Here is a 24,068-nt window from a genome sequence, read left to right as displayed (position 1 = left end):
TTCAGACAGTATCTAAACAATCTCAGCTCTTTCTGGTCACTTTTGAATGTGCTGCAAAATTTCCTACCACATGAAATTTCTCCTTTCACGAAAGTTAAACACACACACACACACATATATACACACTGAAGCCACGCTTAACAAATGAAAAGTGTTACTACATTTGTTGAGCTTTTCCAGGAACTCAACTACAACCTTTCGGAGAAAAGATTGAGCTCGTCGGGCGCAGTAAGGTTGAGTAAACGAGAAATATTTGCGATCAACGCATCGCTCAACGAATTGGCTGCTGGAACACCAGTGACCTTGAACCAAGTGGAAATAATAAAGAGGTGCATTGGTGACCTATGCAGCTATATATATCACGAAGACAGATGTGAAGAAAGGATAAGTTATTTCTTGATGCATCTATACTTGAATGAATTCATGAGGTGCCATTTTTGTGATCTCATTAAATCTTTGTGGCCTTTGCTTGTGAAGGTCAACGTTCAAATACACGATTCTGTACTTTTGCATAAACTTGTTGACGATTGTTTGAGCAATTGTCCTGCTTGGAATTGGTTGAGTGCGGATATGTTGGTTAAGATTGCCACGAATGGCACCATCGCCGACCTTATAAGGGGGGCCCTAAACACAAGAGAAAACTTGGCAAAATTTGAAAGAATGAAGCACCTTAATAGGGACTTTACCACATTGATGAATCTAATCAGATTAATCACAACGGTTGGGCTTGATGCGTCCTTTCTTCCAGGGTTGTCAACACCCTATATAAAATACATTGAAACTATCAATCCCAATTTTAAAAATTTGATTCAGTGTCTGATAGAGTCTGATACTGAGGAGCTAGCAAGTCATCAATGCTACGTACAACCAATAGATCGTCACTTGCTACACATTTGGGTTGAATTCAAGCATCAGTTTGGTTGTCACCATGTCAACCTCAAATGTCTCGAGTCATTCAGAACATTTCCAAATTTGATAGTGAAACTTGATTTATCGTGTATCATGGGGCCAAAAACACGCTCAAAACGGGCAGCAACTGATGCTTTTAACATGACATTAGCGGCCATGCTTTCTGATGGAACCATCAAGAGAAAATTGAGTATGAAATTGCAGATGAAAAACGTGTTGCACTTTAATTGGTTGGTTCAATACTTGAGCTCTCTTCAGAAGAAGAGAAAGGTGGCTATCAACGTGGTACTGGATCATCACGAAGCTCCTCCTAACGGCCACTTGGGCTCCGCAGTTGAGAAAGCAAAGATCCAAAGCTTTGAGGCCCGAAGAGGCAAACGTATCTATCAGTCAGTCGGTCGTGAGCGCAAAGGTACTAACAAGAGGAAAAAGCTTTCTGATGAGTGGGATTTGACCCTGGATTTTGACTCGACGTTTGAAAAAACTGGGACTTTAGGTGGGACGCCTCATCTGGGTGCAGTTAGCAAACAAGTGGAAAATGAAGATGGAAGAAGCTTCCTGGAAAAGGATCAAGTTGGTGTCAAAGCAAGCAGAAATGAGGGTACCACAAATACCATAACAAAGAGGGATGAAAAGGATGCCGAACAAGTTGTTGGCAGAGATGACTGTGCCCCTCGCGAATGCTCGCAAAACCCTTCTCAGCAGGATGCAGATGTTACAAAATCATCCTCCCGCTTGTTTGTCCCAGATGAAAGCTCAAAATTTGAGCAAGATGAATCGCTGCAGATAGTCATGGCCCCTAAAGAACGCATTGATAGGTTAGCAAAAACTCAAGCACCTTTGCAGTTCGATGCCCAAATTCCAGTTCGTACTTCCACTCCGTTAAATGCAGAGTTTACCGAATGGCATTCCACGACAGATAAGACGTCAGAAACTGAAGATACTATCGATGTAATGCAAGAAGCGTTCAAATTGTTTTCGTCAAATTTGATAAATAAATTGAAAAGAGTTGAGTTTGAAGTACTTCACAAGAGAAATGACTTGCAGGCTCAGGTCGACCACGAGTACAATAAAATCGAGCAAATGCAACGACAAAAGTTGAAAGAGATACAAGAATATTGCAAAACTGAATTAAATAAAATTGTGTAGTTTCTATTTAAGGTTGAGGAATTTGAAAATAGCTCTAGTGAAGTCGGGAGGATTATCAAGATAAAGATGATGCCCCGCGTTTCTAAGAATTTTAAACGAGGCCAATTTCCTAGAATACTCATTGATTGACAAATTATTTATTTCATTTGTCATTTCCAATCCTGCTTCATCATTCATCCAATCCTTGTCTCCATACATCCAAAGTGTAGGCAATTTCATGTCGACAAATTTTTTGGGGCATCGGTCTATCAAAGGAAGCTTGGGTAATGCACCAACTGCCAATACTCTGGTAATTGCATATTCACCAGAGCCTTTCCCATTGAATATTCTATAAATGTAATCGTGCATGTTTTGAAAACTCTCTTGGTCTTGATAATAAACATGAGCAAATCTGTGCGTTGTCCATCTTGAGATAAGTTTCGACTTTGCTGGACCTGAATTTCTAATTATTGAAAACGGTGAATAGTTTCGCTCCCACATGTAATCAAAAAGCTTTCTTGTGCGTGTCTTTGGAGGCTCTTCCAATGGTTTGCCCTCTACTATATCTTCCTGGTCAGCCAAGACCTCCTGTTCAACAGAAATCCGAGGGTTGGATTCTTTGTTCAAATACGAGTACTTGTTTCGCTCCACTCCCACCGGACTTATAAGTACTAGTTTATCAATTAAATTTGACTGAAGGCCAGTAACTGGATTTGTTATCATCTTGTTATATTTCATAGCATAAGCACAACTCAAGTATCCTCCAAAAGAATGGCCCATGAGTACGAATTTTTGAATGCCTCGCTTCTTCCTCCAAGTCTCTATAGGATCTATAAACCAATCCTCCACTTTGTATATTTCCTGCTTGTTGGATGAAGTCAAATTGGGAAACTTTGGTCTTGAACTCAAGCCAAAGCCGAGAAGGTCGATAGCGTGAATCTTTGTCCCTGGGATGGAGCTCAACAGGTCGAAATTGTCTATAAATAAACCAAGTGATGCAGCATATCCATGTACGAGAACGAATTCTTTACAAATTTCTGGCGTTTCATCTTTCTCGATATTTTCAATGTAGAACTCGTGAATAAATTGGCCATCTCCAATGTCAGTGTTGATAACACTAGCTCTCCTCTTACCATCACTGTCTGGATAGAATGGTAATTGGGATAATAACTTGCTTTCAATACTCAAATCATTATAGCTTGAGCTCCAGCTTTGTTTAAACCAGTCTTTCCAGCTCTGACCCCAACTGTAGTGAGGTTTCTCTCTACCATCGTTGAATTCATTGATCTTCTTGGGGCGAGAGTCTGTTGTTTTGGTTGTTGAAGTGGATAACGTGTTATCGGATGGCAAGCCCGATGGTATCAGAGTCGTTGCAGTGACTGGTGACTCTTGCGTTGTTGACATATTTGGTGATGCAGTGGTATCTATAGTGTTTCAAGAGCAAACTTGTGCAGTTTTTTATACTCAGATATTAGTGTCAGGCCAAATATTCGAAGGCGCATGAAAAGCCAAACAATTTTGAGTCGGAAATCTGCAAAGAATGTTAAAATGTATGATGTAGTGTGTTTTTGTTGATAACCGCGAAATTAGCTTGAAATTTCTTTTTATCAGCCGAAGATGATTCCTTTAAATCCGACACACTGGTAGAGCAATTAGCTATGGCCTCATAAGGGGAAAATTGTAGGAATCGCTTTCCGAAGGGAGTATGTTTGCAGTTTTCCGACTCATCCCCTGGCTGGAGGCATTTCTCTTCAACAGCTGAGACGTACCCTTAAATTGTTCGGGATTACCTATTTGGGCTTAAATCCGAGCAAAAATTTTGACATGCTTCCGCCCTCCTAGGGACGTCCAAAAAATTTTTTTGGACTTCTGGCAGTGCACGGAGCGCAAAATGCAGCTATCAACGTGTCTAACGGTGGATCCAAGGTTGGAATCCACTTTTTTTGAGTGTATCTCAAAAATCGGACCATGTTTTGTTATGCTCACACAAAATGCACATAACCACTCCGGGAAGAGCGTAACGATGGTGTGAATGAGCTTGATGACGCAGGCCAATGTGGCAGTGAATGCTGGCAAGTCAGATAAGACCAGTTCTTTGTCCTGTGTTTGAACCAATACGTACAACAGTTTTCCTGCAAAAAAATTTGTAACTTACTGCAAACGCAGCTTTTCTTTATTTTTCTCTATCTATAAAGTGATTGCAAAATTTACAACATTTCCATTTAGAGAAGCGGAGTCTGTATCTACTGCTTTATAAAGGTACGATCCAGTCATACAAACATGTCTGGCTTGTTCAGTTTTACCCTCTTATGCTCAAAGCAACGCAAATTGCCTAAAGAAATCCACAAGTATACGCGTTTTGATGAAGACATATGCCTCTGTAGCTTTGAACTCGACTGTGTACTAAACCTATCTAGTTGTAGTGTTGTGGCTACAACTTGCTCACTGGTAATACTAGCAGGCTCTACACAGAGACTCTTTTGAAGATGCTTCTAGATTTTGTTCTCGTGTACACGCCTTTTCATTTTTTTTTTTTTTCTTCACTCTCATCAAAATATTTTTCAATCGAAATTTTTTTTTTTCTTTCACTTTTACCTTCGATTTATTCACATATCGACAGCAGATTTATCAACATGGTATGTTAATACGATTCAGTGGGTTAGTCTACGATATCCACCTATGGAAAAGTATCATCATTTTACTAACATTATCATCAGGACACTAAAACTCCAGTCACATTAGCTAAAGTCATTAAAGTTTTGGGTAGAACCGGTTCAAGAGGTGGTGTTACTCAAGTTAGAGTTGAATTCTTGGAAGATGCTTCAAGAACCATCGTCAGAAACGTCAAGGGTCCAGTTAGAGAAAACGACATCTTGTGTTTGATGGAATCAGAAAGAGAAGCCAGAAGATTGCGTTAAGTCCTTTTACAATTGTTTTTCTTGTCAGCTTGTTTGTGGATGTATTTCAAGCCAACACTTAGACTGATTAGAAAATGGGTGTTTTGAATGGTCAAGAGAGGAGAAAGTATTGGAAGAGCTAGCTTATCATGAGCTATGAAGGAATTTGAAGTAGTTTGTTGCATAATGATGTGGATAAATCATACGTAATCCCCGTTATTAATACATGTCATTTATTACAGTTTTTATCTATGGGGGGGGAGCAATGTTGCAGAGGCTAGGATGTGCCGTGGAGCTTATCTATGCTCTGTTTCGTTTACTCCAAAGCGTGTCAACTTAATCTCTCTAATTGTAAAGCGTTATTGTGTTCTTCTCTAAAAAAAAGGCATGCACGTGAACTTTAAATTTTTGCGGGCTGAGCCCTAAAGGTCGTGTAAATGAGTAAAAACGTTTGAGTCGCGGAAAGCTATGTTGAGACATTGGTGTTGGTCCTCTCTTTGCGACATTACTTTGGTGAGATTTGTGTGGACAAACACAATCATTGAAAAAAACCCACATTGAGCAATAAGTGTTGTCACACATTATTCATAAACAATACACAACCAATCAATCAAACTGAACTACTAAAATGTCTGATTTAGAAGACGACTTGTTGGCATTGGCAGGGGGGGATGATTATGAGTCCGATGCTGGTTCAGCCACCTCAAAACGCAGTAACATGGAATATGAATCCGATGACGATGATACTGTTTTGGCCAAACGTCGTAAAACGGGATCGAGTGGGGGAGATAATACAGGATATTATGATGAAGCTGCTGAGAGCGAAGAAGAAGAAGAAGAAGAAGCTGAGTTGGTGAATCCATATCCATTGGAAGGTAAATATAGAAATGAAGAGGATCGTGAGGAATTGGAGGCAATGGATGAAATCAAGAGAGAAGAGATTCTTTTTGAGAGATCACAGGAGATGGATAAGTTTAAAGAACGTCAGTATTTGCAGCAGCGTATGAAGACACAACGTGAGCCAAAACTGGCTCGAAGTGAGAATTTGAGAACTTCTACTCGTCTGAAGGCTGGTGGTGCCAAATCAAAGAAGGAATCTAAATTGAGTGAGTTGAAGAAGGAGAGGGAAAAGCATACAAGAAGACAAAGTAGAAGACGTGATGATTATGAAGTGGAGTCTGGTGATGAGGAGGAGGAGGATGAAGATGATGAGGAATTGTTGGAGGATGAAGAAGAAGAGGAAGACGCATATAATGATGAAAGTGAAGGTGAAGTTATGTGGGGTGGTGTATCAAAGTCTAAACGTAAGAGACTGACGGAGGTGGCGAAATTGGATGATATAAATCGAATCAAGGTGGGAAGAACATTGTTGGCACAATATTGTTATCATCCAGGATTTGATGATGCTGTGTTGGACACATATACTAAAGTCAATCTTGGTGTTGACAAGGTAACTCGAAAGCCATTGTATAGGATGGTTAAGATTATTGATATTAAAGCAAGACCAGAAAGATCATATCGAATTGGAAGTTCTAAATTTGATTTATATTTTTTGGTTAGCCAAAACAAGAATCAGAAAAAGCCATTTGCAATGAATATATTTTCTGATTCACCAATAACACAAGAAGAGTTTGATAGATATTTAAAAGAACTTGACAAGACTGGTGAAACTATTGATTTACTTGATGATGTTAATGACAAATATGATCAATTACAAAGTTTATTTAACAAAGGATTGAGTGATAAGGATATTAATGAGATGATTGCTAGAAAGCTGCGTATGCAACAGAAAACTGGTAAATATACAACATATGATGCTGTTAAAGCCAAGGCCAAATTGATGGATGAATTGAAGATTTCTAAACAAGAGGGTAATTTACAAAGGAATAAAGAGATTATTGAAGAATTGAAGGCTATTGAGAATGTATTACAAGATCCAAATTCAACCAAAGTGGGCAGTAACACAGAAGCAACAGAAGTTGTTGAAGCACAAGCTATGCAATCAAGTATAGCCAAGGTGAATGAAAGAAATCGTAAATTGAATCAAGAAAATATTAGAAAAGCTGAAATTAAACTGAAATCTAATTTACAAAATCAATCTAATCAAGATGGAGATCCATTTTCAAGATTGAAGACTGTTACTCGGATGTTTTATCAAGATTTGATAAATGAGGAAAATGCTAAAGCTTTAAAGAGTGTCAATATGCAAGAGTTGATTAATGAAAAAACAAAACAAGAAGAAGAGATTGCAAAGTCCACTTATCGAGATTTAGGAGAGATGGACAAATTGATTAAACTGATTGATGTGGATATTGAGTTGTTTATTTAAAAAGAAAAGAGAGGTATTTTGTTTTTTGTTTTATGTTTTTTCTTTTTTTTTTTTTTTGTCATTTTGCTTTCAGTAGTGATTGTATAGATGAGTGGAAGTAATTGACTTCTTACTGTGGTGATTTTAAACTTGATAAAATGCTCTTTGATTTACGCTTGGAATATAAATTGCCCGATTACAAACGGTTCTTTTCAAATGCCGAAATCCAATTAACCGCGATGAAAAAAAAAAAAAAAGTAAAAGTAAAGTAAAGTAAAGTAAAAGTAACTTAATTAATCTCTTTATACATATAGTATATATATATTGTTCCTGGTGGTATGAAAGTGAAACTGTAACTCTTACTCTTGTGGTTTTGTAGAGGTGTATTAAGTATGTTTTGTTTTACTTCACTAATAAGTGTATAGAGTGTGTGTGTGTGGTAATTTTACTTTTGTGTTTATCCGAATACGGTAATATCCGAGGCAACTATAATTTATTATGAGTCAGAATTGTAATAGTACTACTGTAGAGTGAAGATTGTGTTTAACTGTATAGTTAATATCTTAGGTTGTATTGTATTACTATATTCAGTTACTAATGTCTATAGTAGATACACTAATAGTATTATTCATAAAAGAGAAAGTAGATAACTTTAAGTATAGTTGTTGGTATTTGGTATTTGGTAAATTGGTATTTGGTTATATTAATAATATAACGTTATACTGCATATAAAACAACAAACAACAAAAAAAAGAAGAAAAAAAGAAAAAAAAAAAAGTTTTTCATTTAAACCAAGACACCCCTTTTCATAATTCATCTCTTCATCTAATCCACTTTTTTTAGAGAAACACACACAGACACACACACAACAGAAAATACTACCACCACTAACGAAATGTCTTCTTTCCATCCTAATTACTACTTGAATGGATTGAATTTAGAATATGAGGATGAAAGTAATAATACTATTGGTACCACTGGTAGCAATAATAATCACATGTTTTCTCCTTCATCAAACGGCAACCACGACTTGATCACTGAAGAGGATATTCAACAACATTTAGACTTATTCAGTGGTGCTGCTAATGAATTTTATTCACTCGATGTTATTGGAGATGACACTGTTGTTCCAATCAAGCCTATTCAACAACACCATCAACAACAACAACAACAACAACCATACCACCACCATCATCATCATCATGAGCAACAGCAATATAAGGAACCTTTTTCTAAACCACATCGTCCTTCAGCTCCTCAATCTACTACTCATGACTTTTCATTGACAGTAAATGCACCAGGTGTGCCATCACCAAATTCAGTAGCGTCTACTCCTTACACTTCTTCAGTATACAGCAATCCACAACAACCAAATTATGCTAATCAGACTTCCAATACTACATCCTTACCATCGCACAGCTCACTTGATGATAAGAAAAAGAGAAATACTGCTGCTAGTGCAAGATTTAGAATCAAAAAGAAGTTGAAGGAACAAGAAATGGAAAGAAAAGCCAAAGAATTGGAAGAAAAAGTTGTCTTGTTGGAAAAAAAGTTAAAAACTATGGAAATGGAAAACAAGTGCTTAAAGAGTATAATTTTCCAACAAAATGAACAAAAGAATATCGATTTGCTTGAATCTATAAAGAAAAAGTCTATTCTTGATAGTAAATCAAACTTTGAGTACACTGTTTGATTGGCAACGATAGCTCTAGTGTGTGGTGTTAGCTTTGAATAGTTTCTTCTGAGAAGGAAAAGTTTACTCCCCGCCAGAACTTGTGGTTTTCATCTACTCCACAATCCAATTTTACCACCCTTTTTTTTTTATATATATCATCATTTTCCAATTTATCCCACGTTGGTAGAAGTGTTTTGTAATTCAACATACAAAACATCTTTCTGTACCACCCACCATCCTATCATTACCAAAATAGTTTTTTTTTTACGACCATAACGACGAAAGAACGACCAACCCTTACATTTATATTTTTTTCATGATTTTTTTCAATTCGAGATCCAACTCTCGGTGTTTGGTGTATGAGAAAAAAAGAAAGAGAGACAGAGAGACAGAGACACAACAGCTGCCATTATGACACAGTTTGTTTGTTTAGTCCCTTTTTCTTTTTGTCATAATTTTTTATTATTAGTACCATGCTTCGGTGTTGTTGACAGCAATTCCAATGATGGTTTGTCTGTTTGTGAGTTTGCCTTTTGGGTACTTGTCCCAGGTGATTTTTTATTTGTTTGTGTTTCCAACCACCCTTTTTTTTTTATTTAAAAACAATGTTTATAGATTCAACAATTCAGTTCATGGAGGTTGTGCTGAAGCTACTTTTGAGATAGGAGGAGAAAAAGAGATACCATTTTCTTAATCTGCCCCCTCTTAGAAAGAGATGCTTTCAATCAACCCTTGGAATTATTAAGGAGCAATTTCCAACAAATTGTTTTCCGTTTAAAGTTCACTTTTCAAAAAGTATAACATATATATATATATCTTAGTTGGTATATTAATTGACTTTTATTTTGGGTATTCAGTATTGTTCTCTAGATGTACATTGAGTTATTCAGCATATGCTCTAATTCACAATACATTTGCCCAATTTTGGTGCCAAATTTAGACCAAACTTTACATTAGTGGGAAAGAAATCGTTAATCACATGCACAACATTTCCACTAACTCTAATAATACTAGCGTTAGTAGTCTTAGCAGTACTGGTGATAAGATAGAAAGATCTACATACTTGTCTCCTTTACCGTTGTTGTACAATATATATACAGTACAGTGTAAAGTTCGTGACTGTATCTTTTCTCTTCAGTAAATCTACACTCTGCTTTGTGTTGAAACTAACAACAAAACTTTTTTAGTACTGTAACAGAAAATCACTTGCCTTAAAATACACCATTCTTTAATACTAAAGACATAGTTACAAACCATTACAACCACTTGCCTTTTGATAGACGAATACATGGTGTAGCTGTATTAAGCCAACATTTAAAATACTGGTACATACTTTTGGTCAACCAGTGTCTTTCTCCCCACTCAAAAGAAAAAAGGGGTACAGTTTTACATCAAACATAACAAAGAAATAAAAGGCACACACAACACAATACCACACAACACAACACAACACAACAATGGACAATGTCAATGTATTCCGCAGTACTAGTCGACCTCACCATAATACAGAAGAAGACCGATCGATATCACCACAACATCAGGAACCACATCAACAAGTGGATAACAATCCAAATGTAATTGGAAATACAAATCAATCCCAACAGCTTGCTCCTTCGTATGATGCTTCGAATAAAGCAAGTTCCTTGTCTACAGACAGACCTCGCATTAAATTAAATACGAAAGATGAACACACTGAGTTTGAAACCCCAAATCCCGATCGTGATTCAAAAGGTGCAGAACCATACCGATTTCCTTTGCAAAATATGGACGATTATACTGGGACTTATAAGTCACTAGAAGAACAAATTGATTTGAGGTTGGCATCACTGAATAATCCAACAATAATTATGGAATTAGACCTCGATGGTGGCATCCGATACTTGTCTCAAAATTGGGAATACATTGTTGGTACTTCAATAAGCAAAATTGTTAACCGACCTATTTCGAAAATTATATTGGGAAACAATGAAGAGGATTACAAGGTCTTCAACCAAGCAATTGATTCAATGACTGTCGACGATGCTAGTTACAAAGTAAAGTTTATCACTGCCACAAATCACACAAGGCATGATATTGAAGGGAACGAGATTCGTGGAAATGTGGAAGATATAATTTGTGATATGACCAGTGTAGGCAACGAGGGCCGACTAACTCCTCACAATTCAATGGAAGATGTCAACGAGATCGATTTACCTGTCGAAGACTATGTACCCTTAGATGAGGAAGAGATTCAAACGGCGAAAGAGAATGACCAATCGTCTCAACATAGTTCAGTGTCAACTGCCTTGTCTAATGATGGAGGTTATATAGAGCTTGAAGCTCAAGGTATCCTAATTCATGATTCACAAACCAAACGTCCTACCCATTCCATGTGGACAGTAAGACCATTTGTTCAAATTGATTTAGAGCTATCGATACCCACTGCCCTAATTGATTTGTTGGGATTCGGGTCAGAGATCTTTGAAGGGTACTTAATGAATTTGAAACTGTTGGGTGTTACCGAAGAGGAATATGTTCCTCAACCAAACACAATCTTGTGTAGAATCTGTGAAACAAATATTCCAGCGTGGTTTATTGAAAAACATAGTGATTTATGTCTAATTGAACACCGTGCCGCTGAAAATTTGCAACAATGTCAAGATGCTATTATTGAACAACGAGAATTGATCAACAAGATAATGGAAAGTTTGGCTCTTCAAACTCAACAACCAAACTTGTACCTGCAACCGGGAAACATTCTTGTCTCTGGCCAGCAGCAGCAGCAGCAATTGGTTCTGTCACAAAGCCTGTCACAGGCCCTGTTACTGCCAAATACCTCATCACATCTGTCAATATCCCTGAGTTCATCTGATGAAGAAAATTCTTCTACAAACTTGCTGCCTGTTATTCGTGACTATAAAGGTTTAGCATTACCATTAGTTGCAAGTGAAAGTTCGTCTCCTAGACTTGCAAATAAGGTGGTGACAAAAAACTTTCAATCAAGGAATAAAAGCTTGATGTATTCAAAAAAATTCCCATTCGGTACTTTACAAAGAATAAAGGAATTGTGTGACGAAGCAATAGCAATTAATCCTCCTTCTATTAATAATGTGAGGGATGATTTACAAAACCTTATATCTTTTTCTCCTAATTCTGAAAAGTCCTTAAATTTGGTGATGCATCCCGCGAGCATAGAAACATCCGACTTGGCTATTAAGCAAATACTTGAAGACACCAAAGATTTAGTAAATGAAAAGTTGGAAACTTTATCAAGATTGGTTTCCATTTTGCAATATCTGAATAAAATTAAAAGTGAAGTCGACTTGTTAGTTTTGGAAACAGTGAGAGAAACAGTTGAGAAGATCAGATGTCAAACTGCCGCTAAATTATCTAGAAGCTGTACGCCATCGGAAAGCATAGAACGGTCAAGACTGCCAGTTGTGCCACAATCGGTAAGCTTAACGCAATCCCAATCGCCTCAAGTCCGAGAAGGGAACAACCTGGTACATGAGTCACGAAGAAATAGTCTTTTCAACTTAGAGCAGCCACCCATGTTTGCACCCAAGCCATCTAGAAGTAAAAGTCCAATGGAACTACTTCAGGATTCTCATTTTGAGAATGTCGTCACCCCAAAGGATTTATTGATGAATGACTCAAGACACGCATCTCGCCATTCATCGTCCTCGTCACTATCTGGGCGAAGAAAATCAAGTTGGAATGAAGTACCGCAGCGGCACCCGTCCAATGAAGTTTCGCGAACTTCATCAGGAAACAATACCAATTATTCCTCCCCTATACGGCATTTATCACCAGCGCCTTACGCGGAAAAGAGCAGTTTGACATCCATTCAAAGAAGTAGTGCTGTAAAGCAGTCACCAATGGTAATACCGTCAAACGATTCAGATCTTAGTGGCGCTGGAATCGATAAAAAAATTACGAAACTATCTTTGGACACAGCTGCTACTCCAATGCAACAAAATTCTCCATCATATTCGCTTATCCATGGAACACCAAGCCAATTAAGTAGTTCAGTTTCGAGGCCTCCTTTATCTCCACTACTTGTTTCAACACAGCAAGCACCAGCAAAACCAGCTGGTATCAAAGACTATGAAATTGTAAAGCCCATAAGTAAAGGAGCTTTTGGTTCGGTATTTCTTGCAAAGAGGAAGTTGACAGGTGAGTATGTTGCTATCAAATGTCTTCGTAAGCGTGATATGATTGCTAAAAACCAGGTTCTCAACGTTAAATCTGAAAGAGCAGTGATGATGCGACAAAGTGATTCTCCTTATGTGGCGCAATTATACTCAAGTTTTCAATCAAGAGATTTTTTATACTTGGTCATGGAGTATTTGAATGGTGGTGATTGTGGAAATTTGATTAAAACGTTGGGAGTATTGGGGATCGATTGGTCTGCGCGGTATATTGCAGAAATAATTGTTGGTGTAAATGATTTGCATGAGAGAGGTATCATTCATCGTGATTTGAAGCCAGATAACATCTTGATAGACAAGGAAGGGCATTTGAAGCTCACTGATTTTGGCTTATCGAGATTAGGTGTTGTTGGTCGTCAAACTAATCACAGAAAGAGTAGCGTCAATGAGCAGAGTATCGAATTGTTCCGTAGTATTTTTGGAACTCATGGTGGTAGTGGTAGCGGTAGTGGTAGTGGTAGTGGCAGTGCAAGTGGGGTAGCAACTGGAACTGCAAGCGGTCCAAACTCTGCAGGTCTCGACAATGATGACCAGCATAGTGGGAAAAGAAATAGTTCAGCTAGCTCCATTGTGCTCTCACCTTCTTTGGAAAGGTCAAGGTTAGCCCATCAAAATCATACGCCAACAAATTCACTTCCAGCTGCGGCATCCCCCACTATGCAATTTTTAGAAACATTTGGCAGTAATAAGCATAGACCAGGAGCTCGGTCTAATTCTGGTGGATTGGAATCTCCGTTATTGAAACCCATTATTCCAAGAACTGCATCAGAGTCGTCCTTTGCTATCATGGATGATGATTCCTCAAACTCGTCAATTACAAACTACGCATTGTATGACCCAAAAGTTGCGACAACTGTAATTTCAGGCTCGGAGATGCGTGCAGATGTCGAAGGAGATAATGGGGGTGTTAAAAGATTTGTTGGTACACCCGACTACCTCGCACCTGAGACTATCCGAGGTATAGGGCAAAGTGAAGCATCTGATTGGTGGTCAATTGGATGCATCTTGTTTGAATTCTTGTACGGGTATCCCCCATTTCATGCTGATACCCCTGGAAAGGTTTTTGACAATATATTGGGAGGTGAAATTGATTGGCCAGATTTGCCACCTGAAGAAGATTCAAAGTTTTGCTCCCCAGCAGCCAAGGACTTGATTAACCGACTTTTGGAATTAAATCCAGAAAATAGGTTGGGTTCCCAAGGGGCCGAAGAAATAATGACACATCCATTTTTTAAGGGCATCAACTGGGATACTCTTTTCGAAGAGCCTGCGCCGTTCGTTCCCAACGTGGACAACCCTGAGCTGACTGACTACTTTGATTTACGGGGTGCCTCCTTAGCACAATTTCCAAATGATGAGTCGTCTTCATCTGATGAAGACAAAGAAGCAGAAAGCAAGGCTCAAAGGGGAGACTCGGTCAGCTCTGCCCACTTATCTTTAGCTAATACAGCGTCATCGTCACTGACTAAAAAAGAACGTCGATCAAGTAGATTGGGAGAAGCTGGAGAGTTTGGACTGTTCCATTTTAGGAACTTGTCAGTGTTGGAAAAGCAAAACAAGGATATTATCAATAGATTAAAGTCTGAACATTTGGAACACAGGAACAGTTTCTCGTCTTCTTCTCTGGAAGGCACACCAGTAATTAGATCGAGAGGCTTGTCATTTGGGAATGCACCCGGTAGTGGATCTGGCCTAAATTTGATCAACACCACCGTTACGTCTAGTCCTTTCAAAAGACCTATATCCCCGCCAAGTTTTGGTCTGGGCTCACCAGCAAATGCACACAATAGATCACAGTCCCCACATCGAATGTTTGAAAGTCCTACTGTTTCATTTGGTAAACATGAAAGAATACCTTCTACGGTTAGCACGTATTCTCTGGGTGAAGATACAAATCAAGATTCTCCAAACACTACATCTTCATTTTCACATCAAAGAGCTAATAGTTCGCCATTTTTCCAAGGTTTTGGAAAACCAGCTACTAGCCCGTCTACAAATTCAAATTTAGCTCCAGCTTCCAACCCGGGGCTTTATTCATACTTGAATCCGAATGTCTTCAATGCCCATCATTCTTTCTTTAGGGATACTTCGTCGCCGAACTCGTCAGATTCAGAGGAAACAACACGATCCAATGCGTTGTTGAGGGTGCAACGACGAAGAGAAAGCTCGAGAATGTCGGAAGAAATTTCAATAAATCATGAGCTCGATGTGTTGTATTGTGAGCCAATATCGTCTGTACGCCATCAAGTTGTGAAGCTATTGGAAAGAGCTGGGTGTATAGTTGTTTCTGTTTGCGATGGTGAAGACTTGATCAAGAGAGCAACAAGTCAAGTGAAGTTTGATCTCATCATGACCGCGTTGAAGCTTACTAAAGTTGAATCTATTGATGCTGTCAAGTTGATCAGATTCACTGCGGGACAGAATTCCACCACTCCAATTGTTGCTGTTACTGGTTTCGGTAATGAAGCTAGAAAAGCACAATGCTTTGACTATGTTATTGAAAAACCGGTGACTTTTGAGAAAGTTAAAGAGTGTTTGCGAAACGTATCGAGTGATGAAGCCGTGATTGATTGATCTATGAAGTTGTTTTAGTTGCTCCCTTGTGCATCTTCTTTAGCTGTTGCTTTGTGGGACTCCAGATGATCCTGACATGTTTACAATGTATATTTAACTGAAAGAGTTTATCTATTTATTAATTCTAACTGATGCCTATCTGATTAGTTTCTCATTCAAGGGCTAACTTCTACACAGACTTCTGGCTACAGTACCTCTTGAAACTCCTATTCAATCCTAAACATGATAATCTGTGCGTTAAAATTTTATTAATCACGCGATAAGAGGGTTCAGTAGCTATTAATCAAAGAGGTCAACTCCATCTCCAGACGACATAAGTGATATTAATGGTTCACTGATGGTGCTACTGATTGGTTTTTCTGTACAACTTTGCTACACACGCGTCATGCGCTTGCCGCACAAAATTCTCTTTTTGTTTTTTTTTGCTTCTGCACTTTTACTTTCTCAAACCGCGTCTCCATCCTCCTTCTTTTACGTGACTTTGCCCTTGGATCTGTATCACTTTGTGCCTATAATATCCAGAATGTCATCAAAAAGACCGTTTCAGGAAATCCATCAAGATCAAGCGCACTCGCTCCCTGTAGCGTCACAAATTGCTACTGCAACACCTCTGATTGAAATCAATGAATCACAAGAGAAGATTTTCAAAAAACTCAAGAGACCGAATGGATCAGAAGAACCATCTGAATTCGAAAAGGAGTTGGTTGATATGACTCAGGCAGCCCAAGGCGCTAGCATTGATGGTGATCAAACTTGGTCTAGACCTCTGCTTCCTGCTGATTTTGACCCTAACAAGGAAGACGTTTCTTTTCAACAGTTGGATGGTGAAGAGTACAACGAGAATGATGGGACTTATGCCAGGTTCTTTGGAATTACTCAAGAAGGGTACTCTGTTCTATGCAGTGTGACTGGATTTATTCATTACTTTTATTCTCCTGTCCCAAAAGGATTTGTCAAGGACCAGCACTTGGCTCAATTTACAAGTTATTTAAAAGCAAACTACGATGGAGTGGTCGACGTACAAATACATATGAAGGAATCCATATGGGGCTACAATAATAACATTAAGACTCCATTTTTCAAAATATATGTAAACAACAATAGAAATATTACCAGGTTGAGAGGTGCCTTTGAGAAAGCGGAAATTCGATTCGAAGATTTGTTCCCCATCCATCAAAGTGTTACTTATGATAACATAAACTACCTTTTGAGATTGATGGTTGATTGTAACATCACAGGAATGTCATGGATTACGTTACCCAGAACCAAGTATAAGATGAAGAGCAACAAAATTTCGACGTGTCAGATTGAATGCTCGATCGATTATAAGGATTTGATAGCTCATCAATCCGAAAAGGAATGGTTGAAAATGGCTCCTTTGCGTATTTTGTCATTTGATATAGAATGTGCTGGTAGAAAAGGTATATTCCCTGAGGCGGAACACGATCCTGTTATTCAGATTGCAAATGTTGTGCAGAAGTCAGGGGATGCTAAGCCGTTTGTGAGAAATGTATTCACGGTTAATACATGTGCATCCATAATTGGATCGCAAATATACGAGCACGAAAAAGAAGAGGACATGTTACTTCACTGGAGAGACTTTGTCAATGAGGTGGATCCTGATGTCATTATTGGGTACAATACTGCCAATTTTGACATCCCGTATTTGCTAGACAGAGCGAAAGCCTTGAAAGTTCATAAATTTCCTTATTTTGGTAGATTGAAGAGTGTCAAACAAGAGATCAAAGATACTGTTTTCAGTTCGAGGGCGTACGGAACTAGGGAAAGTAAAGTGGTCAACATAGAAGGTCGAATGCAGTTGGATTTGCTTCAATTTATCCAAAGAGAGTACAAATTGAGGTCATACACACTCAATTCTGTATCGGCGCATTTCTTGGGCGAGCAAAAAGAAGATGTTCAGCATTCTATTATTACTGACTTGCAGAATGGGAACAAAGAGACTAGAAGACGTTTGGCTGTGTACTGCCTCAAAGATGCATACTTACCGCTTCGGTTATTGGACAATTTGATGTGTTTGGTCAATTATACTGAAATGGCCAGAGTCACTGGTGTCCCATTTTCTTACTTACTTTCCAGAGGTCAACAAATTAAAGTTGTGTCTCAATTGTTTAGGAAATGTTTACAAGAAGACATTGTCATTCCAAACATGAAAAGTGAAGGCTCGAGTGAGGAGTTTGAAGGGGCAACGGTGATAGAACCAGAGAGAGGCTACTACGATGTTCCAATTGCTACTTTGGATTTCAGCTCCTTGTATCCATCAATTATGATGGCACATAATTTATGCTATACTACATTACTCAATAAAAATTCAATCAATGCATTTGGTTTGACAGAGTCAGAGTACACGAAAACACCCAATGGCGACTACTTTGTTCGCGCAGATAAAAAGAAGGGCATTTTGCCTACAATCTTGAATGAATTGTTGACAGCAAGGAAAAAGGCAAAAGCGGACTTGAAAAACGAATCGGATCCTTTTAAAAAAGACGTCCTTAATGGTAGGCAACTTGCGTTGAAGATTTCTGCTAATTCGGTCTATGGATTTACAGGTGCCACTGTTGGAAAATTGCCTTGTCTCGCGATCTCATCTTCTGTGACAGCATTTGGACGACAAATGATTGAAAAGACTAAAAATGAAGTCCAGGAACATTATTCCAAGAAGAACGGTCACCCATATGATGCAAAGGTTATTTATGGTGATACAGATTCTGTTATGGTAAAGTTCGGTTACCAGGATCTAGAAACGTGTATGAAGCTTGGGGAAGAGGCGGCAAATTATGTTTCGTCAAAGTTTCAAAAGCCCATCAAATTAGAATTCGAGAAGGTGTATTTTCCTTATCTATTGATAAACAAGAAGAGATATGCGGGTTTGTATTGGACAAGGCCCGATAAGTTTGACAAAATGGATACCAAAGGAATTGAGACAGTAAGACGTGACAATTGTCGATTGGTACAGAACGTGGTTACTAAGGTGTTGGAGTTTATTTTAGAAGAAAGGGACGTGGAGAAAGCGCAGAGATTTGTCAAGCAAACCATTGCCGACCTTTTACAGAATAGAGTCGATCTTTCCCAATTGGTAATTACCAAAGCCTACTCCAAGCACGACTATTCTGCAAAACAGGCCCATGTGGAATTGGCTGAGAGGATGCGGAAAAGAGATGCCGGTTCAGCTCCCACCTTAGGTGACAGAGTAGCGTATGTGATAATCAAGACAGGTGGTGACAAAAATTATGAAAAATCTGAGGATCCTTTGTATGTTTTGGAGAACTCCTTACCAATTGATGTGAAATACTATCTAGACCTGCAGATGAAAAAACCATTAGAAAGAATATTCATTCCAATTTTAGGTGTTTCTAAAACGAATGAATTGTTAGAGGGTGCTCACACGAGGACCATAAAAATGTCAGCTCCGAAGACGGGTGGCCTTATGAAATTTGCAAAAAAGTCTGAGGTATGCGTCAATTGCAAGACGCCATTAAAAGCGGGAAACAATGGCGCATTGTGCCACAATTGTATTGATGAGGGTAAAGGTCCAGGATTATACACTAATGCTCTTTCGCAAATGAATTATTTGGAGAATAAGTTTTCAAGATTATGGACTGAATGTCAAAGGTGTCAAGGGTCATTACACCAGGAAGTTCTTTGCTCAAACAAGGACTGTCCTATATTTTATATGAGAAAAAAGGTTCAAAAAGACGTGCATCAACAAGCTATAGAACTTGTCAAATGGAATGAAACTAACTGGTAGATAAGCTGTGTGCAATGGTTTACTAGCTCATTTACGCCAACTCAAGAGATGTTAATTCAGGAAACGTCCACTTTATGTATATTGTTATACGTTTGTTCAATTGAAAGTGTTTTTATTTATTTTTAGTCTTCCATATCTTCATATTTTTCTAATCTTGCCTCTGCAGCTTCCTCATCCTCTATTTTAACTCCTCCGCTAATGGAAAATTGGCCGCCAGCTCCAATCATCAAAATATCTTCATATTTGGTAGCCGTGTTCATGATTCTTGTCGGTTTTTCTACATCTTCATCCAAATTACCTAACCCAGGGGCATATGTTTCGGAAAATCCCCACGAGTAAACAACACCATCGTCAGTTACGGCAAAAGAATGATGAGATCCTACTCCGATCGTTTTAATTTTCACGTCAGCACCACGTCCGAATTTGAGTTGTGTTGGGATAGGAACAGATCTTGGCTTACCATGTTGATCCTTATAGGTTGATTTAGGAAGTTCTTCCTCGGGAATGCCTACTTCTTTCATATCATACCTTCCCCATGCTAAGACCTTTCCATCGCCTGTGAGAGCAAGGGTATGATGCTCCCCTGCTGCAATCTGCTTAATTCCCAAGTTGCACAATTCTGGTATTAAAGTCGGCTTCATTAAAACCGAACCATCCTCCAATTCGCCATTTGAGCCTGTGAGCGCACATTGTCCAAACTGATTTAACCCCCACGCATATACCTGATCATTATGATCAATCGCAAAGCAGTGATAGTCGCCACTAGCTACGTATTTAATATCATAGAGACCAAATTGTTGTGGCTCCAAACTTCTAAAACGATGTCTTTCCAAAATTCGACGACCCAATTGATATTGTTGTCCATTTCCCCAAGCATAAACAATTCCTTTGGAATCAAGTGCCAACACATGGTCCTTTCCACCTGCTATCTGAACAATGTTTTTAAGCTCCGAAATTTTCATTGGAGTTCTTTGCATTTTAATCTCATCTCGTAAAAAGCCCAACAAACCCTCGTTACACCTAAAGCAACCCCAAGCATAGACGTCACCGTTTGACAACAAAGCCGCACTTAGGTTGTCGGTTGCAACTAATTGAACAATAGGTTCTTTGGCATTCAAGCCCTGAACTAAATCAGGTGTAGCCTCTGCTTCGTTCAAGTCACCATCTTCGTCATCACTTTCAGCTGCATCGGCGTCCTTTAAAACCTCCTTTGAGTGAGACGTATCTCTCCCTAATACTCCGCTGTCATTGGTCCCCCAAGACCAAACCCGATTCTTTCCGTCAAGCGCCAAAGTGTGCATTCCTCCCACCGCGAAATCAACAATTTTGGTGTTGCCTAACTTCTCCTCTGTTAAGTATGGATTCAATCTTGGTCTTTTAACTTCTTTTGTATTCGCAGCTGGGCCCAAGCCTAATTCACACATTGAACCTGTTCCCCAAACAAATATGTCAAGTCCGATATTTTTGGCTGACGGCATCGCATTGATGTCGGGCAATTTAGAGTATGAATGCAAAACAAAAGAGGAAGTCGCGAAAGACTTCAGTCTTTTGTGTGTTCCATTTGAGATGTTCTCTTCTGACTTTCTCTTTCTTTCCAATGCCACCATCTTTTACTGTAGTGAAGACAAAATTGTATGTTGCCGTATGACGAAATACGGTGGACAAAAAATTAAAAATATCTGTGAACAATGTCCGAAATTGCGATGATGCGACTTTCGAAAAAATCTTTATGCAACGCACAAAAAAAAATACAGGGAGAGCAGTCCACCACATGTCAGAGACTACGACGACTTCACACAGGCACCAAAAAACGAAGTTGAGACAATAACGAGAGAGAGAAGTGAAAGTGAGAAATAAGGAGTGAGATGAAGCTTCAATCAAACCCTCTAGCGGTGCAGATGCAGTGATGTCCAGCATGTGGAGGTTGAATTGTACGAGTACCAAATTGGAACCCAGTCTTCACCACGGAGTGTACAACAAGCAAATGGTTTGCAGGTGTGGTATCTAGTCACGAAATGAAGCTACCGAGAATACACTTGCAGTAAACTCCACGACTGGGAGCGGTTGTTGAGCTGCTGAACTCGCTGTTAATTTTGCGCACACGTGATCTCGGGCTTGTTTCTCCGGGACCGTGCTTCGCCGTCATCGGGACGTCCAAAAATTTTTTTTGGACTTCTGGCGGTGCACGGAGCGCAAAATGCAGCTATCAACGTGTCTGACGGTGGATCCAAGGTTGGAATCCACTTATTTTGAGTGTATCTCAAAAATCCGACCATGTTTTGTTATGCACACATAAAATGCGCATAACCACTCCGGGAAGAGCGCAACGATGGTGCGGATGAGCTTGATGAAGCATTCCGATGTGGCAGTGAATGCCGGCAAGTCAGATAAGACCAGTCCTTTGTCCTGAGGTTGCACCAAGGAGGAACAACTATTGTTAGGTGCAAAAAAGATTGGAACAAAGAGGCGGAACAATTTTTTTTTCGTTTTAAGAGTGATTGAACACACAATGAGTACGGATGATCACTACAGGATAGAAAAACGAGAAAGGTGTATAGAGGAGTATAGAGATGTATAGTGCGTATATTAATCATATCCTCTGAGCATGTACTTTGAGTTCTTGTGGAGAAAACGACACCAAAAGTATGGAAAGTGGAGTAAAATGTAATATAAGGTTGGAGTATCGAGTAGTGAGTTCAGTGTAGCGATAGACAAATATGGAGGGAGTAGATAAGCATCGTCTCTAGATACGATGCATTGTAGTGGAATTTTGTGGTTCAGTTTGGATTCAAATTTGGTTTCCAAAGTGGCAAAATTTTGCGACAGTGGAAGAATATTTTGCGACACAGGAAGACAGGTCTCAGATTATTTTGCGACACACAAAAAAAGATGAAGCAAAGGAAAAGGACCAGCAGATGCCAGCGACTACGACGACTTCACACAGGCACCAAAAAACGAAGTTGAGACAATGACGAGAGAAAGAAGTGAGAAAGGAGTGAGATGAGGCTTCAATCAAACCCTCATGCGGTGCAGATGCAGTGATGTCCAGCATGTGGAGGTTGAATTGTACGAGTACCAAATTGGAACCCAGTCTTCACCACGGAGTGTACAACAAGCAAATGGTTTGCAGGTGTGGTATCTAGTCACGAAATGAAGCTACCGAGAATACACTTGCAGTAAACCACACGACTGGGAGCGGTTATTGAGCTGCTGAACTCGCTGCTCAGTATGTGCACACGTGATCTCGGACTTGTTTCTCCGGGACCGTGCTTCGCCGTCATCAGGACGCCCAAAAAATTTTTTTGGACTTCTGGCGGTGCACGGAGCGCAAAATGCAGCTATCAACGTGTCTAACGGTGGATCCAAGGTTGGAATCCACTTATTTTGAGTGTTTCGCAAAAATCCGACCATGTTTTGTTATGCACACATAAAATGCGCATAACCACTCCGGGAAGAGCGTAACGATGGTGCAGATGAGCTTGATGAAGCATGCCGATGTGGCAGTGAATGCCTGCAAGTCAGATAAGACCAGTCCTTTGTCCTGTTTGTTGTATATACCAAAAGGAACTGTAACTGTCAGCTGCAAAAAGATTGAAACAAAAAGAGAAATTGTTTTTTGTTCTCAAAATGTCGTATGTTGATAGTGCGACATTGTTATCTACGTGTGAGTTTTTTGGCATAACAAAATACCTTCACATTTGTGGCAGCTGAACACATCTGTGGCAATTGAACTTATTCGGTGGCAAATGAACACATTCACTCTTCTCAAAAGAAACAGAATCAATACATCAATAGTACTCAGTATATCTGCACTACTGTTTGAAATCTCAATGCGCTAGAGAGATCACAGGTTCTGGTTCTCGATCTACGGCTTTATATCTTACAAAGAGGAGGAATCACCATATCAATTAAGATCAGTCACGTATTCACCACCAAAGCAAATGAAACAAACAGACAACAAATACAGACACCCATGTGAAGGGGTACTGGAGATGATCTTTCATTGAGGATTCTAATGGATTCGTTCATATGGATAAACAATTAAACAGCTGAGGAAGAGGAAGGGAGCAAATAATATGAAGATCCTCTGTCGTCGGCACTAAGAGTCCGTTTGAAAGTCTAGAATGACACGGCAATTGCATTTGCTCCTGATACAGCGGAATGAGACCTTTCAACCCCCAATATAAATGGTCATTCAAGAGGGTAAGCATTGGACAAATCGTCAACTGACTACTTATAAGAAAGCATTTCAAGAATGCTGGAAGATACCTGACCATATGAAGCTCTAGATGCACCAGCATAACGCAAGATATTTAAGGATAAGGAACTGTTCTTTGAGAGCACGAGATGACGGTTGCAACAAAGCTCGGGGAAGCAATGGACATAGCACTGGTGTCAAACAAATATGCGGTCAACGGCAGAGTAACAGAGGAGGGCAAGGGTCAGCCTCATATGAACAAGAGGTCGTGGTGTCGCCTTTTGGCGAAAAGCAATGAGTCACATAATGCAAGCTGGAGGAATCAGTGGCTTCTTACCAATACAGTGAAGGTGGATATGGTTGAAAATATGGATGGTAAGGAGAAACAAGCGAGAGTCAAGGATCGTTCTCGAATGATGAAAT

General features: G+C 39.3%; 8 protein-coding genes across 8 annotated transcripts; 6 read left to right on the top strand and 2 right to left on the bottom strand. All coding sequences in view use genetic code 12, as the record gives it.

Annotated features, from left to right (window-relative positions):
- Nucleotides 1-144: 144 nt before the first annotated feature.
- On the top strand, nucleotides 145-2,058 carry I9W82_003194 (uncharacterized protein; the record flags this gene model as incomplete). The annotated part of the gene is made up of 1 exon (XM_067692133.1): nucleotides 145-2,058. One exon carries the CDS (start codon nucleotides 145-147, stop codon nucleotides 2,056-2,058), a length of 1,914 nt encoding a protein of 637 aa, XP_067548543.1.
- A 3-nt stretch (nucleotides 2,059-2,061) lies between these two features.
- I9W82_003193 (uncharacterized protein) lies at nucleotides 2,062-3,441 on the bottom strand (the record flags this gene model as incomplete). Its single annotated transcript, XM_067692132.1, has 1 exon — nucleotides 2,062-3,441. The coding sequence occupies one exon, from the start codon at nucleotides 3,439-3,441 to the stop codon at nucleotides 2,062-2,064; it is 1,380 nt and encodes a 459-aa protein (XP_067548542.1).
- Nucleotides 3,442-4,670: 1,229 nt separating this feature from the next.
- On the top strand, nucleotides 4,671-4,955 carry RPS28B (40S ribosomal protein eS28; the record flags this gene model as incomplete). The annotated part of the gene is made up of 2 exons (XM_067692131.1): nucleotides 4,671-4,673; nucleotides 4,755-4,955. The coding sequence occupies 2 exons, from the start codon at nucleotides 4,671-4,673 to the stop codon at nucleotides 4,953-4,955; spliced, it is 204 nt and encodes a 67-aa protein (XP_067548541.1).
- Nucleotides 4,956-5,562: 607 nt separating this feature from the next.
- RTF1 (Rtf1p) lies at nucleotides 5,563-7,263 on the top strand (the record flags this gene model as incomplete). Its single annotated transcript, XM_067692130.1, has 1 exon — nucleotides 5,563-7,263. The coding sequence occupies one exon, from the start codon at nucleotides 5,563-5,565 to the stop codon at nucleotides 7,261-7,263; it is 1,701 nt and encodes a 566-aa protein (XP_067548540.1).
- An 874-nt stretch (nucleotides 7,264-8,137) lies between these two features.
- On the top strand, nucleotides 8,138-8,935 carry MET28 (Met28p; the record flags this gene model as incomplete). Its single annotated transcript, XM_067692129.1, has 1 exon — nucleotides 8,138-8,935. The coding sequence occupies one exon, from the start codon at nucleotides 8,138-8,140 to the stop codon at nucleotides 8,933-8,935; it is 798 nt and encodes a 265-aa protein (XP_067548539.1).
- Nucleotides 8,936-10,374: 1,439 nt separating this feature from the next.
- On the top strand, nucleotides 10,375-15,681 carry RIM15 (protein kinase; the record flags this gene model as incomplete). Its single annotated transcript, XM_067692127.1, has 1 exon — nucleotides 10,375-15,681. The coding sequence occupies one exon, from the start codon at nucleotides 10,375-10,377 to the stop codon at nucleotides 15,679-15,681; it is 5,307 nt and encodes a 1,768-aa protein (XP_067548538.1).
- Nucleotides 15,682-16,204: 523 nt separating this feature from the next.
- On the top strand, nucleotides 16,205-19,447 carry POL3 (DNA-directed DNA polymerase delta; the record flags this gene model as incomplete). The annotated part of the gene is made up of 1 exon (XM_067692126.1): nucleotides 16,205-19,447. The coding sequence occupies one exon, from the start codon at nucleotides 16,205-16,207 to the stop codon at nucleotides 19,445-19,447; it is 3,243 nt and encodes a 1,080-aa protein (XP_067548537.1).
- A 122-nt stretch (nucleotides 19,448-19,569) lies between these two features.
- On the bottom strand, nucleotides 19,570-20,925 carry I9W82_003187 (Ran guanyl-nucleotide exchange factor; the record flags this gene model as incomplete). Its single annotated transcript, XM_067692125.1, has 1 exon — nucleotides 19,570-20,925. The coding sequence occupies one exon, from the start codon at nucleotides 20,923-20,925 to the stop codon at nucleotides 19,570-19,572; it is 1,356 nt and encodes a 451-aa protein (XP_067548536.1).
- Between the last annotated feature and the right edge of the window lie 3,143 nt (nucleotides 20,926-24,068).

This window comes from Candida metapsilosis, assembly GCF_017655625.1.
Source record: "Candida metapsilosis strain BP57 chromosome Unknown scaffold3, whole genome shotgun sequence".
In the NCBI taxonomy this organism is placed as follows: domain Eukaryota; kingdom Fungi; phylum Ascomycota; class Pichiomycetes; order Serinales; family Debaryomycetaceae; genus Lodderomyces; species Lodderomyces metapsilosis.
The sequence above is the reverse complement of the archived record's forward strand: the minus strand, read 5'-3'. Positions and strand labels throughout refer to the sequence as shown.